Source organism: Macrosteles quadrilineatus, unplaced genomic scaffold (genome assembly GCF_028750875.1).
Source record: "Macrosteles quadrilineatus isolate MER2022 unplaced genomic scaffold, UCM_ALF_1.0 Scaffold_7__1_contigs__length_78375512, whole genome shotgun sequence".
Lineage (NCBI taxonomy): Eukaryota > Metazoa > Arthropoda > Insecta > Hemiptera > Cicadellidae > Macrosteles > Macrosteles quadrilineatus.
The window spans coordinates 70,129,490-70,145,740 of NW_026542600.1; the positions used below are offsets into that span (position 1 = coordinate 70,129,490).

A 16,251-nucleotide genomic window follows, 5' to 3' on the forward strand; every position below is an offset into this window, starting at 1 on the left:
ATTCGAGTATGGTTGATAAAATGCAGTAGCCTAAATACTGAATGTTTTAAAATAAATTAAACAATGAAATATACTAAATTAATTCATTTTATCTTAAATGAGCATTCATTCGTAAGTAATACAACATGGCCTAATACCCTAAATGCCTAATTGACAACATTCCAGTGTTTGTTTGTTTTGATTTAACTTCAAAATTTGACACGTATGAACAAGTCATGATCGCACTTCAGCCAAATAGGTTCACCTTCAAAGATATTCCACCACACCTAAACCGTGTCTAGCTAAAAAAAAATCCAACTGTACTCCCTCCACCCCTTATGCACATTTTCTTTGTCCAAACACTTTACACCATTCAGTCCATTCATGTCCATCAACTGGTAATAACAGGACATTATACTTGTGGGAGTATAATTATCTTTCTTTAAGACTATTTTTTATTACTATTTTGAACACTATTCGTGTCATAGCAGTTAGAACCAACTAGAGTAACAGTGGATCAAGTAAGGAACAGGACCTTGGTCTCAGATTTTAAATAGCTCACTTAGCCACAAAGGTAGCTTGATGGAGACCTTAATAGGAACATCTCTCATACTTTGCTGAAACAATTGTTAGAATAGAGATGTTAAAGTTAAGTGTTTGTATCTTTGCAGGTGTATCATCGATAGTCAGATGATGAGCAGCATGCTTAGCAGTCATTCCCAACTGATCCTGCAAGCACTGGACTGTGTTTATCAACAGCATTAGATGTGTGTTAATAGACTGGACGACAGAAAATGTTATTCAATGACTTAAAAAGCAGTGCAACGAGTGTTTTTAAACACCATGACAACGCTAAAATTAAGTTTTTTATATTAGCTATAATTTAATCGTTATTCTTATTGTAGTAATATTTGAATGGATGTCGGGAATGGGTTCTTACTAACACATCTTGTTTTAAAAACAAGAGAAACTAGGAATCACAAACCCTTTAAGGTTATGTGATAGCTAAACTAGACATTTTGTAAAATATTAGTATATAGTTCTGTTATAACTAGGGACAGAGCTGAGCTAATTTTCCTTCCAGTATAGTTTATTGAATGTTGTTATTTTATGATTTTTGCACCGACAAGGCGAGGAGGCAGTTTGGTGATTTCCGGTGAATCAAAACTCGCGGGAACGTTCTTCCGAGTGTTCGGTCGCTGGGTGTCTTGTTTTATAATTTTGTAAATATTACCTTATTTGAAAAGAAAGTTTAATGATTGTTACGATATATTTACCTATCGAACTTTGTTTGTTGAGATATACTATTGTTGATATTTTGGTATTTAACGGAAACCGAACAAAAGTGTTCTCGCAGTTGTTGTTGGATACGCGTGTGCGCGTATGATAGGTGGGTATATTTGGAAATATCTGTGATGTTGTTACATTTGTTAAACTGGTTCGAAGTATTACCTCAGCTCATTAGTGTCTCCCACTACAAACAGTTCAGATCATCTAGAATAGTTTGATATCGACACGGATTTTGAAAATAATTATTCATTCGATTTTTTAAATGATACCTTTTAAACTCGTTGTGTTTTAATAATTAATGTCGGGTGAGTAATCGGAGGGATTTTGCCTCTAAGGCACTTACATTACTTTTTATCTACATCGGCCCATTGTTTTAACTTTAAATATTTTGGTCCTCAGGCCTTTTTGAGTTGGTACATTTATATTTTGAGTCATTGAGACAAAAATTCTGTTGAAATTTGTAATCCTTTTAAGTTTTATTCTAATTTTCATCGAACATAAAAAATATATCTAATGTAAACTAGTTAGTAAATTACTTAAGAGATAATTTTTTATTGGGACGGGTTAGTTGTGTGTGAATCCGTCTGTATAAGTGCTTGGCAGAAATTCTTTTGATAATAGTGCCGTATGATGTGATAAATACTAAACATAAGAGAACTTTTTTATTTTTTTATGTATATATATCCTTACAAAACAGAGGGACAGTTGGCGTTTCACGAGACCTTGCCTGACTGCCATTGCTTAGTAGTAAATACCAGTGGTATTCTGGTATGAGTGGGAGCTTGACTTATACTGTAATGATTGATAAATGTTCACTTTCACTGTTTAACCTGACCACTGACTGAATACGAGACTTTTAAGATGAAATATTATTACAAAAATATATTACCTCTAGGCAATGAATAAGTTGCATTTCCTCACATAAATATAAAATTTAGTTAGCAAACCTTTATTAAATTAGTTAACTTTATTTTAAAATAATGAAAAATATTGTCGGTTTTATTAAGTTAATAGACTTATACTTTATCAACTTTTAGTTTAATAGAATCAAAATATTCTATGATAGTGTGAATAAAGTAATAAAAATGAATTAAAACAGTAAAACAATTCATTGGTTATGAAAATTAAGCTTTATAGTATGTATAAGCTGTATTATATCAGAAATCATAAGACTGTATATAAAATGCCTTATATAACACTTTTTAAATATAGAGATATCTTTTGGATATATAACCCTAATTCAACACCGACACAGTTATTTAAAGTTGGACTTTGCTTTTTTTATTAAAAAATAAATTCAGTTAATAGTACTATATATGAATACTTTTTCAATCTTTTACTAACTAGAGTTTGCCTCTGGAATGGGAGAGTGATAAATTAAACTTTAATAGTTAATTCCAGTTCAAATTGTGCATGTTATTATGGAGAGAACAATTTATGTGAGGAAATAAATGCTTAAGATGCAATTAAAATCCATTTGTTTGAATTTTAAAACATTCTTTCAACATTGTCTTATTTTCATTTTAACCAACTTAAACGGAAATCAACTTTAGTTGTTATATATTGCAATATGATCTATACGTTAACTATTTCAAATCAGTGTTGTTTTTGTTTTTTTTTTATGAACTATTTGTTTATTGCGTAAAGGGAAAATATTGTATCGCAAATGCCTGACCGTTGAAATGCTTTGGGAAATTTACTGGTGATTCAATTGTTACAACAAAAGTTTGATAGATAGAAATAGTGTGTTAGATAGGATTAAGTGACCTCTTGGTGTATTGACGTATTGTGATGTGAATAAGACAACAGGTGCCTCTGAAATTGTTGGTTTCAGCTTTTTAAAGCTGTATACTACTATACAAGTATTGTTTTTACACTGTGTTATAAATTTATTAATAATCACATTGTGCAATGCATCTATTTAAAATTTTTACTGTCAATGTAACAAAATTGTACTCAATGCTATATGCTGTTTCATGTCATTCCTTCTCAATTGTACTCCAACACGAGTTGTGTAAGTAGACTTATTTATACACATCCGCTTCTAAAGATATCGAACAAACTGCGGTTCTTGTATGTAGTAAAATAAATATTATAGAGTAATGTTTTTTGTTTATATTTACACTACGCTTTTTGTACTTACATTTCACTGCCATGTGAGTATTTTTATTGACAGAAAGAGTTTCAGATGAGTATAGAGTGCTCCGACTGTCCGTTACTCATTATTTGTATCTCATGGGTAATACAGTATATTTTTGTGCGTTGTTTGCGATGTGGAACTGAATGAAAATTTTTGTTTTGGAAGGATGTAGAGTTAAGAGTTGAGTTTGATATTGGAGAGTGATATAACGTAACCATGTGATGCGACAATAGCCTGGGGTCAAGCTCCTAGCAAGTGTCTTATGTGCAGGCAATGTCTTCTGAAACTATCCTACTCTATCGTATTGTTAACCGATCTTGAATGTTAGATCAGTGATCACGCTCTGTACTGGTAGTGCTATAAATACGAGCTGATAATTCACCCACCACCGTGTCGGATTTATTATTTTTATATGAGCTGGAATCATATGTTAAAATTTATTGTACATTGAGAAAATGTTTCTGGATAATGTTTTTTGAAGTTTGTAACGAACGATTGTCATAGTTTATCGAAGAAACTGGGTTTAGCTTTATATCTACTATAATTTTATATCAGATTAATATCTGGCTCAGTTCTTAAATGTATGTTCTGTAAATATTTTTGTATATATTTTGCATAAACAAAATTGGTTTTTGTCCCAGGTTCAAATCGATTGTTAACAGAAGAATGTGTTATATAAGTTCAATAAATATGTTTATTGGGTCCATTCAGAAGTACAATTATGTTATTTCACCCTATTTGTGTGTTTATTCCTTCCCCAATGTAAACAATGAGATCCATGAGTTGTTTAATTTAGGAAAAGGTGGAATGTATTGTTTATTTTTTAGATCTCCGTGGATACAATTTACTAAATAGTTTTGATTCACAGTTTATCCTGCTATGGTACGGTAACATTGGGATCAAACTCAACATTTGTACAGTTGCTATTGTTACAACATTTTGTAGCTAGACTTTGAAGACCAAGGGCACAATATTAGGCTATCACCTCCCTTTCCATAGAACAAAAGAAATTGGAATATAATTTTACAAAAATGTATCCAAACTTTAGTCTACATGCTTAATTTTATACATAAAATATGACTTTATTTATAAGACAACTTTTACCGATGAAAAGGCCAATTGCCAATTACACAATTGATTCAACTCAATTTCAATCCAGCATTATTTCAACCTGAACTGAGTGTTCTTTAATTAGCTTAAAAGTGTAAATGTATCAGAACCTGAAGTTGATCTTCGTAGGATCAGGTGCTCGAAATGATAAACACATTTTTACTTTAAGAAAAACCGCATTGGTATGCGGGAGCCAGTGAGGTAGGACGATGACTGAAGGTATAGAGAGTGTCGGGTGATCGTGGTAGCAGTGGGAACGGAAGGTGGTGTGATGGAACTACCAATGGGGTTAGTTTATTCGATCAGGCCATATGACGTCACATCGTACTGACGAGAAGTACTGGTAGAGAGAACTGATATAAAAACATTGGTACCGGTATTTTAGTATCATTAGGGCATGGGAACATCAGGACTACGGTCTGACGATTACAGCTATGTGCTGCGTCATTTGGATACGACTGAGAATGGAGACCAAGTGGGTGGAAGAAGTGGCGGTGCCCTTTAAAAGGGTTAGGCAGAAGCCTCAAAGCTCTTTAGCCTAAATTACTGTGCACCCCAGTCAGTTGATAATATGTTTAGATACCTTCAATGTGCGGGCACCTGATGAAAGCCCGAACTATCCCGATCAGTTTTCCCTGAGGAAGGTGACTCTCTCTTACCAGATTGCCGAGAGTTGTTCTTCTTACCCAGAGAGCTCCTCACCGCAAGAAACCAGGTGACCAGCATTCTCCTCTGACCTACCACTTTTTCTGCATGCACCATCATACAAACCACAGAGAAGTAAGGAACAAAGAATACACTTCATAGTACACTTACTGTCAGGGAAAAAAGTTTAGACACTTGAGTTTGGAGCTCTACAGAAATGTAACCAAACTAACTTAGAAAAACACATAGTATATATAAATTTTCGTTGTTCTATTCTACGTATTTCCTTTGAAAACAAAATTTTTAGCTTGTTTTTTTATGACAGTCGGAAGGTAAAAACTCTCTATTTTTAGAGTATCAAAAACCATCTTATGACTTTGAAAATTCGCACAATGTAAACTAAACGTCAGAACTTTATCAAACTTTAATACAATATAGACACATATATAATGAATTAATTTGTGTAGTTTCAGAATTTTTACGCTATCCATAAAGTTTTTGTTGTAACTTTTGTAAATTAACTTTTTCTCAAAAGCGGCAAATGCTAGAAAAAAATTAAAAAGCTTGTTTTAAAGGTGATTGGTTTTGTATTTGAAATATTGATACTGCTCAACCAAATTATGGCCGCGCATAATAAGGCTCTTAGGCAACCTGTTTTGAAGGTGCGTTAATGTGAGCTTACTTACTCTTAAAAAATGTGCTTTAGCCTATCTCCTAAAATGTTCTTCAGTGGCCCTTGACTTGAAATAGGTGCAGCCATACGTATTACATTAATTTATTACATCTACAGAAATACAGAAAAGCAAATTTGACCTTATAAATTTTACCTTATGATATATTGAAAGTGAAACCTATTTGTTCATTTGTATGTATCACTCTGTATACTATACTTGGATGAGGGTACTTGTAACTGATATCAAAAACTGACTGCATTTTAAACAACAAATAGCTTATTAGCAGGGCTTATTGAATTAAACTCGAATAAATTATACATAGTTTAATTTATAGTTAATCTAAATCACATTTCATACATTCAAATCCTTAAAGTTAGATAGAAGAGCCAAGTATTATTCTGACTATCCTGTGAAATAAGACATGTTATGAATTAAAGAATAAACTGCCTCAAAGTACATTTTATATATCCAATCACAATAAACCTCTAAATGCAGGTTCACACCACTACTTTTTAGTTTCTTCTTGTAGTAATTACGACTGTTATGACCACCCAAAAGGATCTTAATTCCCTTACAAATCCCACTTTTCACGACCGAGTAAAGAGTTTGACAATTCGTTACTTCTCGAGTATGTTTAACACGGCTTTAGCAATTTTTAAATGTAAATATAACGAAACAGTGTGTGCCCCTCGAGAAACAGTTGTTATTTTACTCATACAGCCAAGTTAGATCACCCAATCATATAGAGAGCAAGTAGTCACTATAGCGTTGGCAAGATTCACTGTAGGCTTTCTGCCGCTTTCTACTGTCCACTGAGCTTTTCCTCAGCATTTACACGGTGGTGACATGCTCTCTGATTGGCAATCTCCACACGAACAATGATAGGCCTCAAACAGAACGATCCTTGGCTAATCGAGGTGTTCGATTAGGGAGTGTTCTAGTGCCTCATTTTTACCTGTGTCCACTCATATTGTTATTTAAGCCATTTTTCTACAATTAAAAGTGTTTTTTGAAGATTTGAGGATAAGGCTTTGCATTATGTACTGTATTTAATAAAATAAAGTAAAGAGTAGTGCCTTGAGATTGTTAGTGGTAATTTTTGTACAGGTTTTATTATTATAAAACGTTTTTGCCGTATCTGATTGCGTAATGTATATGAACTGAGCAATAGAATTTTTTTCATCTACTGCTAGTTCTGAATACTACTTTGATATGAAACATAATTGCGTCTTCATATATATATCACTGCCATTAATTCTAAGTATGTTAACACTTATCTAACATAGAAAAGCTACTCTAAAAGAACAATAGTTCACATTCTATGAGCACTTTGCAACAATCTAATAATTCGTCTTCATTATGTCTAATCTAATATCAGTATATAACTTGTCTCTTAGTTGAGATCTGGATAACTACAATGCATTGCCTCCTTCTGGATTGTAAGCTAACTTTTGAGTGAAGACTTCTTCAGTCTTCCTAGTCAGCCTTTTTTGCATCACTTTGTATTCTTGGCGATGAATTCCTCTTGAAGAAAATTGACTTTATGTTGATAAATGGCATTTCAAACGTGAGTGTCAGAAGAGCTGATGATATTAAGATAACCAAGACCTCTTTCAAATTAACCTGAAACAACGATACAAGTAAATTACTATGATGCAGAATTTGATTTTCCATATATTTGTCTTATTAACAAGCAAACCATAGGGGCCTGTTTCATAAATGTTACAGGTTTATTTTTTATAAAGAGTTTTTCCTTTAAAATAATTTACATATGATTCTCCTGTATTACAAGTAAATTTACGGAAAGTAAATAAAAGAAACGTCTTATAACACTTAAAACATATATTTATACTTATACTGCTACTCACAAGACGGTAAATATACAAAATAGATGATAAGTGGTGATCGATTTCGATTCGACACTCCAATCATCATCAGACCCAATTGGCAAATGACGTCAATTAATGTCATTTGCCAATTGGGTCTGATGATGATTGGAGTGTCCAATTGAAATCGACCACCACTTACCATCTATTTTGTATATTTACCGTCTTGTGAGTAGCAGTATAAGTATAAATATATGTTTTAAGTGTTATAAGACGTTTCTTTTATTTACTTTCCTTAAATTTAATAACACGTACAATGCTGATCAAGAAGTCAATTACATGTAAATAATACAGGACATGTTCAGTTTAGTGTCCAACTACTGTAATACAGGACCTGTAAATTGGTGAATATTTTAGCATTCTCTAAACCACCATAAAAGTTATACAAGTAGCAAAGTAGTGATACATTGAAAAGTGAAATTACGTAGTAAGATAACACACAATGGATAAATCTAGTAGTTCTAGTGAAGAGAACGATATTGTTATGATTCAGAGGCCAAGAAATTTTAAGGAAAGAATTATATTAAGTCATTAAAAAATTACATAGCCTACAACATAAATTAATTTTGGACCGATTTTTATGTACCCCGATTTGGAATTAATTTTAAAAGAGGAATAAATGTGATTTAGTTCGCGACCAGCAAGATTGGGTCATGGAAACGGGGTTATAAGTTAAAGTTTTAAACTTTTTTCAAAAATTGGGGGTTTTCAAAGTTTTACCTATAATACATGGAAATTGCCAATTTTTATTGAAGCTATAGTGTAAAGCTTAAAAAGACAAACAGTTTTGTATAGGTAGTAAATATTGTTTTACAATTACTGAAAAACGGCATATTATAAATTTCAGTGCTTGGTCATGCTATATTTTGATAAAATTTTTATTTCATCCTATACTATTAATATATAAAAACACTTTTCTCCTTTCATGCAGCAGCAAACCCAAGTCCTCGTTGTACTGTAATGGTACTTGAATAGAAATTAAATATGACTTGTTTATAGAAATATTTCAGTAAAAGTCCAATAACACTATTCGAAATTCCTACAATCTATTATACTGTTATACTGTTTGCTGTACCTGTAAATTTTAGACACCTACCCATAACTGATTTTTATAACAACTCACACACAATCAAAGGCAGTACATAAAAATTCCTATGACAACCATACATAGTACAAAGCTATATTAAAAAATACCAGTTTCAGCTGTGAGCATGGGCGTACCCAGAGAGGGGCATGCCCCCCCTCCCCCTAGAAGCCAGGATAAGGTACAACAAATTTAGATCCAAGAAAAATGTTAGTATTATGTGTAGTATAATGAATTGACATAAACCTATTTTTTGTGACATTATTTTGTTTTCCTACAGTTACCTAACAATGTACATGTTCTCTCACTGATTTGAGAAAGCAGAGTGGCCAATTCGCTCATCAGTGAGACAATGTTAACATTGTCTCACTCTAATTACTTTGTCTCATTCCAGATTTGCAACGTGAAGGCACGAAATAGTGAGCGTGCAGACAAGATCGTATGCGCGCGAAATACGTTGGCAGCACTGGCTGTAAATCAGCTGGTCAGCTGTTGTACTGTTGTATCATTAAATGTCATATTAAAAGTTCACTTCTGTGTAAAAATATGTCACGTTTCTTTACCAATTCATTTATTTTATGGTAACTGTAGGAAAAATATAATGTGCAACTCGAGTGCAAAGTGCAATTGCCTCACTCGAGAAACCATTCCTCACTCGCCTACGGCTCGTGAGTAAGTATTTCTCTCGAGTGAGCCAATTGCTCCCTTTGCTCACTAGTTGCACAAATAACTATTTAATTTGCCTTCAACAATAATGTAGGCTTAACGAACAAAATTGCTCTTACGGCATAAGTCATCAGGCATTCTTCAAAATAGTTTACCATACATTTCGGGTGTTATAAGTTAAATGGATGTAAAAAGTTAGATGGACACAAAATACAAGTTATTGTAAAGCTAAGCAACCTGACCTGACCCCATTGATGGACATAAAGCCACTTTATAAAGGCTGGATTATCGAGCTAGGTTTGTTATATTAATGTCTCAAAATAGCGTGAAAAACGCTAATATCAGCATATTGTTTTTAACATTTTCCCAGGGGAGAACCCCCCCGGACCCGCCCTCAGAGTGAAGGGTATTCCATACCCTCCAGGCCCCCAGCGACCCCTGTATCAAGTTTCAAGTACACTCTTGCCCCCCCTAGTTTTTATCCTGGGTACGCCCTTGGCTGTGAGTTAGAATACAGGAACAAAAAATGCAGGTAAATATTACAGGTGATTTTACAAGACCAAAAGTATTTTTATGAAACATAATTTTACAGGATTGTAAATTTAATTTAAAAGTCCCTGTATTACATGGGTTTTATGAAACAGACCCCAGATATCACTAGTCCCCTAGCTCTATCAAAAATGTACTATAATATCTTTTGTTGAGTTTCAGTCTAATGAGGTCGTTAGACTCCTTTACTTAAGTTATGGTTATTGGCTTGGCTAATATGATCAGTTATTTTATTTCAATTGTAACAGTAAGATTTGTACTGCTACCTGAGGGGCATTAACTAAACCTTAACAAATCTTTTACAAAATAAACCCTGGTTAAAACTTGAGAACGATTAGATGATCAGAAGCAAAATAATAAAGGGTCACAGAAAGACAACTATAAAAAAATGAATCACACTACTTGTACTGTCTCAGAAATCACTTAAACATAGGCCAACCAAATGTGGATGAATAGTAATTTTAAATAGTTTTATTTTTATATACAGTATTATGATTAAATATAGCATTAAAATAATTTTATAAAGATATTACCAGAGAAGTAATAGAGTAATATTCTGGTGTACGTGTCTGACCAACGTTGAAGAAAAACACTGGAAACTGTGTCAAGTAAAAGGAATAGGAAATCCTAGTAAACACTTGGAAACCTTTCCATGAAAGGACTCTTGATAGGAACCCTGAAACATGAAAAAAAAACAATAAAATCCTAACACATCAAAACTTTTTAGTATTTTATAAAATAGAGACGAACCAGAACTTTGTGTAATCAAAACCTCGTCTCATTATTACAAAGGTTTTCTAAATCCTTTATTTTGTATTTATTTGTCTGTTTAGATGACAACTAAGTGTAAGTTCCTAGCTTTGAAATTCTTGTTGACAAAAATTTTCATAGTTAATTTTCACCTGTTGTTAAAAAAATTATCAACTGTCCCAAAATTTTAAAATTATGCTGTAAAGATCCCAAACATTTTGTGCAAAGTATGCAAAATTTACCATCCTTGTGACATTCAAAGTGGTTAAGTGATTTAAATCTTTCTTTACAAAGAGCTCTTGTAAATAAAAATATATAACTGAGCAGCTGACAGCAGGAGGGAAGAAGATATTTTTAAAGTTTTGAAAGGTTATAAATGAAGGATGACCTTTTTACTTGTCACAATTCAGATCTACCAAGATACCGAGATTTGTAATCTCCATTGGATATGACATTCTTTTTCAACCTATAAAACAAACTATTGATATACTGCATTAATATTCATTTATTTGGGCCAATGAAAAACACGGTGAAACTAAATACAAGGGCTAACCAAATACAGTAGACTCCCTCTTACCCAGATACCTTTAAACCGGACTACACTCGGCAGAAGAGACACCTCTTTCACCAGACAATTTTTTATTTGCTGACCAAACGGTGAGGTTCAACCAGACTGGAACAAGAAGAAGTTGGTGGTACGGTAGATTTTAAAGGGACAAAGTCTTGACATAATCTGGTGTTTTGTGTTTACAGTAATCATCCCGAAGTGTCTAGTTTTACTATTTTTATGAAATAATCATCATTGGTTTATACAATGCATTAGACGTTCTTATTTAAGGAGTTGTAGGGGACTTCAGTTTAACTGGAAAAAGCGTTATCCGGAATGGTCTCGGCCCCGAGTAATCTGGATAAGAGGGAGTCTACTGTAGCTAGGCATCCTTCTATATATACGAGGGTGGTTTTTTAAGTAAGGGCCAGTTTTGTGTATAAATCCGTAGTTCACTTGTACAACGTAACGAAGCTCATCATCATTTACTGGCAAATCTCAAATCAAAAAAGGTAAGGTCAGTGATACATTTTTGATTAAAAGAAACGTATCCAAAGCTGACATTCATCAACAAATGTCTGAAGAAGTATTTCTCTATTGCAATGAGTGAGGATAAAGTGCGGAAATGAGTTACGGAGGGTAAAAATGGCCCTGAAATCCATTTTTCTTAGTGGTCTTCTTTGATAAGTCTGGGCACCCAACCACAATTCCTACTGAAATGAGCATTTTCACAGCCATTTTTAAACTCCCTTGCCTATTTTTGCACTTTCCTTGTTATCTTTGCATCTGGTCATGAATGTTGGCATCAGATACGCTATATGTAATAAAAAACCGTATCACTGACCTTACCTCGGACACGGCGGGAGATTTAATTGTTTAAAAAGTTGTAAAATCAAACAGCGAAGGATACATGACAGCTACAGAGCTGAAATTTGTGTCATTCTGTTCACAAATGTTGCCAGTAAATGGTGATGAGCCTCATTGCGGCGTGAACGTAAACTATGGATTAATACACAAAATTGACGCTTACTTAAAAAACCGCCCTCATACATTCCCAAGAGAATACCTCCATTTCCGGTGTGTGATGTGAATATTATCCAACCAAAGAACAGACACCATGTGATTGGAGCGAATGCTGCGTAATTGGCTGCGTCAAGTCTGTTGTATACGTAGTTACGGTCTCCCATCTTTGCGGGGCTTACGATCGATTGGTAGAGCATGCAGATTGCAATAAACCATCCCAGGGTCAATTGGCTCTGTAAAAATATGGTTATTAAAATAAAATTTAGATTTTTATGAGGGAATAATGCCGTACTATAAAATATAGGAACATATCAACTGTATTTCTTTACCTCGGTCTTTGAAGCCACATGTTCTGCCACTAGACTAGCTCGCTCCCATTTACTAAGACTAGAGAGGGTGTACAAATTCAATATTTAAAATAGGCCTCTAACTCTCTATTAAAAAATAAAAGCACTCAAATAAAATGGTGACGTGAGAAACATAGACAAACAAGGATCTATATTATGTTCTTACTCGTGTGTTGTAAACAGTGGCGGCGATAGCAACCCTCGGGCCCCCCTGCAAGTTTGTCCACCAGGCCCCCATCTCCCAATAATCTTTAAAAACATTATCACAGCTATTTCCTCATAAGCTTACACTTGGGTTTAGCACGGCATCTGCCGAGACACTGAGGCGTCAGCATTATCTGCCATGATCGCAGAAAAATCATGAATACTTTATGTGGTCATGGAAATATCAACGTCTACTGTGATTGTAACCAAATCCAGGTCATCTCCTGCGGTCGTGTAGACAATATCTTTGTCTCCCCCGATCGTGGCTAAAGACCTTAACATCTCCTGCTGTGACAGAAACATCTGTTTTTGCAAAAGCGGCAACATTTTTAATATATCCCCCGAAAAAGAAATATCATCATCGTCTGATGCGATAGCGTCAAAATATTGATATTCGCACGGTCACGGAAACATCAATATTGTCTTCCACTATGGCAGCAAAATCCTGAACGTCTCTTACGGTCGTGTGGACGTCATTAGCGTCCCCCGCAATTGGGGCAAAAATATAACGCTGAACATCTCCCGCCGCCGCGGAGACATCGTCATCTGAAGGGTATGTTCTTGTCATCATTCGCGATTGCGGCAAAAGTGTTAATCTTTCAATCGCGTTATCCTCGCAGACGCGTTCTGAGGTCGCAATATTATCGCAGTCGTAAAAGCTGACTTGAGCTCGAATTTCAGACATTGAGCTAGATCTCTCAATCTTGTAGGCCAGGCTCGGCTGGGCTGGAAAATCTATATTTTCTATTAAAAATCAATACTTTCCAAAGCAAACCAAATTTTGAAAGACCTGATTTGGGACCCTAAGTTAAAATTTTTTTACGTGACTCGAAGTAAACAAATCTGGTCCACAGTTCCCTAATAGTATGAGTGAAAGAATTGTTTACTAGCTAGCGTTCCAGCCTCTTAGGTTTATTCACCGATTTGATCGTAAAATAAATGGTCGAGTTCAATCAGTTGAATCATCATAGCCTTTCTCGTTTGACCCACCGTGGGCCACATCGATTCTAAATACTGGCCTATTATAGCGCCTTCACTCAGGCCTTGAGGGCAGTAGATGCAACCCGCATGACTGCAGATCATTTTTGACTTAGGTTAGTAGAGAATTTCTATCGATTCGTCAAGTATTGTCAGTTTAGCTGTTGTGAACTACTTGTCCTAGCGATCTAACTGGTTTTAACAAATTTTCTTCATACAAAATGTATGGTAATATTCATATATAAATATTGTTATGATAGGGGTGTGGCAGGTGGGCCTTTTGCGAATACGGATCCCGGTAAAATTTCCTGAAAAATCCCTTTCAAGGCTCGCGAGCCTGACCAGTTCGCAACAGATTGTAAACTTTTTAAAAAAGTTTTCAAAATTTTTTTTTAACTTTTAGATTACTGTTTTCCAAAGTGTTGTTAACATACCTTGCTGAGATGGTGGAACATTTCAATACTAAGTTTTAAAACCTAAAGGGTGTCCCAATAAGAACGCCGGATTTCAGGAGCGTCTTATCCTTATCTGTATTTCAATAGGAATTCCCTAACTATCAGCGATGTTATCAGTATTAGGTCCCATTTGTAGTCATGAATCGCTACACGACGGATCAACGCGTGGTTATGGTTAAAGTGCACTACAAGTACGGGGAATGTTTCGCTGAAACGGTGCGGAAGCTGCGCATTATTTTCGGCCGGGACAATGCACCAAATGAGTCATCTGTCCGAAGATTGATTTCTAAGTTCGAAGAATCTGGCTCAGTTTTGGACATTAAAAGACCAGTGCGCAGTCGGTCAGGACGCTCCCTTGAAAATATTGAGGCTGTACATGATAGTGTAGAGGACGACGCAAGAAAATCGATTCGTCGGTGAAGTCAGCAGTTAGGCCTAGCTCGGAGCACAGTACAAAGAATTTTGGTAAAAGACCTTCACATGTTCCCTTACAAAATTCAACTAACACAAGAAATCAAGCCAAGAGATCCCGTAAAACGGCTTGAATTTGTAAACTGGGTGGTGGGCAATCAAGATGAAAATGACGCGTTTTCAAAAACTTTGCTGTTCAGTGATGAAGCACACTTTCATCTAAGCGGTTATGTAAATAAGCAAAACTGTAGAATTTGGGGAACTGAAAATCCTCGCCTCATTGCAGAAAACCCGTTATATCCTCCGCGTGTTACAGTTTGGTGTGGGTTTTGGTCAAATGGAGTCATTGGTCCATACTTCTTTGAAAACGAGGATGAAAATGCTTTGACTGTAAATGGTGAACGTTACAGGGAAATGATACGAGAGTTTCTCTGGCCTGAGCTTGAGGAGATGGACCTGGAAAACATGTGGTTTCAACAGGACGGCGCAACATGCCATACTTCTAGAGATTCAATTAATTTGTTGCACGAACGATTCCCAGGACGTGTAATTTCGAAACATGGTGATCGGAACTGGCCAGCAAGATCGTGCGATTTAACACCGTGTGACTACTTTCTTTGGGGATATTTAAAGTCGCTTGTTTTCGCCAATAATCCTCAAACAATCCAAGACCTGAAGGAGGAAATTATTCGTGCGATTAATGGAATTCAACAGGAAGTGTGTGAAAAAGTTATGGAAAACTTTGTCAAGAGATGTCGGGCTTGTCAGCAAGCAGCAGGTGGGCACTTACAAGACATAATATACCATTACTAATCGGAGATACTATACTTTAAGATTCATGTATCATATTGTAAATTTAGCGTGAAAATATATGGTTTGTTAACGTTTCAAATCCGGCGTTCTTATTGGGACACCCTTTACTTTTCCAAAACTGACTTTTGTTTTTTATCCATTCCAAATTTGAGAAATTACTCACAGTTTTAAGTTTGAAGTCAGTTCCCCAATGCCATAGTCCATAACCCAAGCTGACTCCCATGGCGTAAACTGTAAAACGATGACTTGGAAGAATGTATGAATAATCGGCTGTATCAAACATCTGTGATACGCTGCAAAAGATGAGAAACCACCATTTAGAAGTATCTGCGTGAGACAAATTTAAGGCAAAATCAAGTATAGTAGCTATAACATAACTGAGGTAGTTAATTATGCTCATAACTTCTGTGTTAATGGAAATAGTTTGTTTGACAAGTACAAGGATAATTGAAAAATAAAATTTGAAAAAAATACCAGCAACAATAACAATACAATTATAATAATAAAAACATGTATGAAATGTCTAAGTTTTGTCATTAAGTTTAATAAATTTTGATTACCTTCTTAGATCTTAGACTTTTGAGGTGCTAATGTAGAAGAGGAAACTAGCTTTTCCTTTGTCTCTTAAGTTTCATCGTTTTACATTAATTTAATACTCTGTGGATTAACCGAGATATGGATTATTTACCCAATGAGACTG

General features: G+C 34.8%; 2 protein-coding genes across 9 annotated transcripts in view; one reads left to right on the forward strand and one right to left on the reverse strand.

The window, feature by feature from the left end:
- Nucleotides 1-4,141, forward strand: part of LOC128998075 (probable nuclear hormone receptor HR3) — a 123,594-nt gene extending 119,453 nt beyond the window's left edge. For all 8 annotated transcript variants that reach the window (XM_054424061.1, XM_054424060.1, XM_054424058.1 and 5 more), the window contains one exon: nt 651-4,141. The gene's annotated coding sequence lies outside the window, so the exon portion shown is untranslated. The remainder of the gene's footprint in view (nt 1-650) is intronic.
- A 2,822-nt stretch (nt 4,142-6,963) lies between these two features.
- The window catches only part of LOC128998077 (nose resistant to fluoxetine protein 6-like), a 62,579-nt gene continuing 53,291 nt past the window's right edge, over nt 6,964-16,251 (reverse strand). Inside the window, exons 10-13 of the mRNA XM_054424064.1 lie at nt 15,715-15,844; nt 12,387-12,576; nt 10,557-10,699; nt 6,964-7,461 (exon numbers count right to left, since the gene is read on the reverse strand). Coding sequence (XP_054280039.1) covers nt 7,315-7,461; nt 10,557-10,699; nt 12,387-12,576; nt 15,715-15,844 — 610 coding nt within the window. The 3' untranslated portion in view covers nt 6,964-7,314. The remainder of the gene's footprint in view (nt 7,462-10,556; nt 10,700-12,386; nt 12,577-15,714; nt 15,845-16,251) is intronic.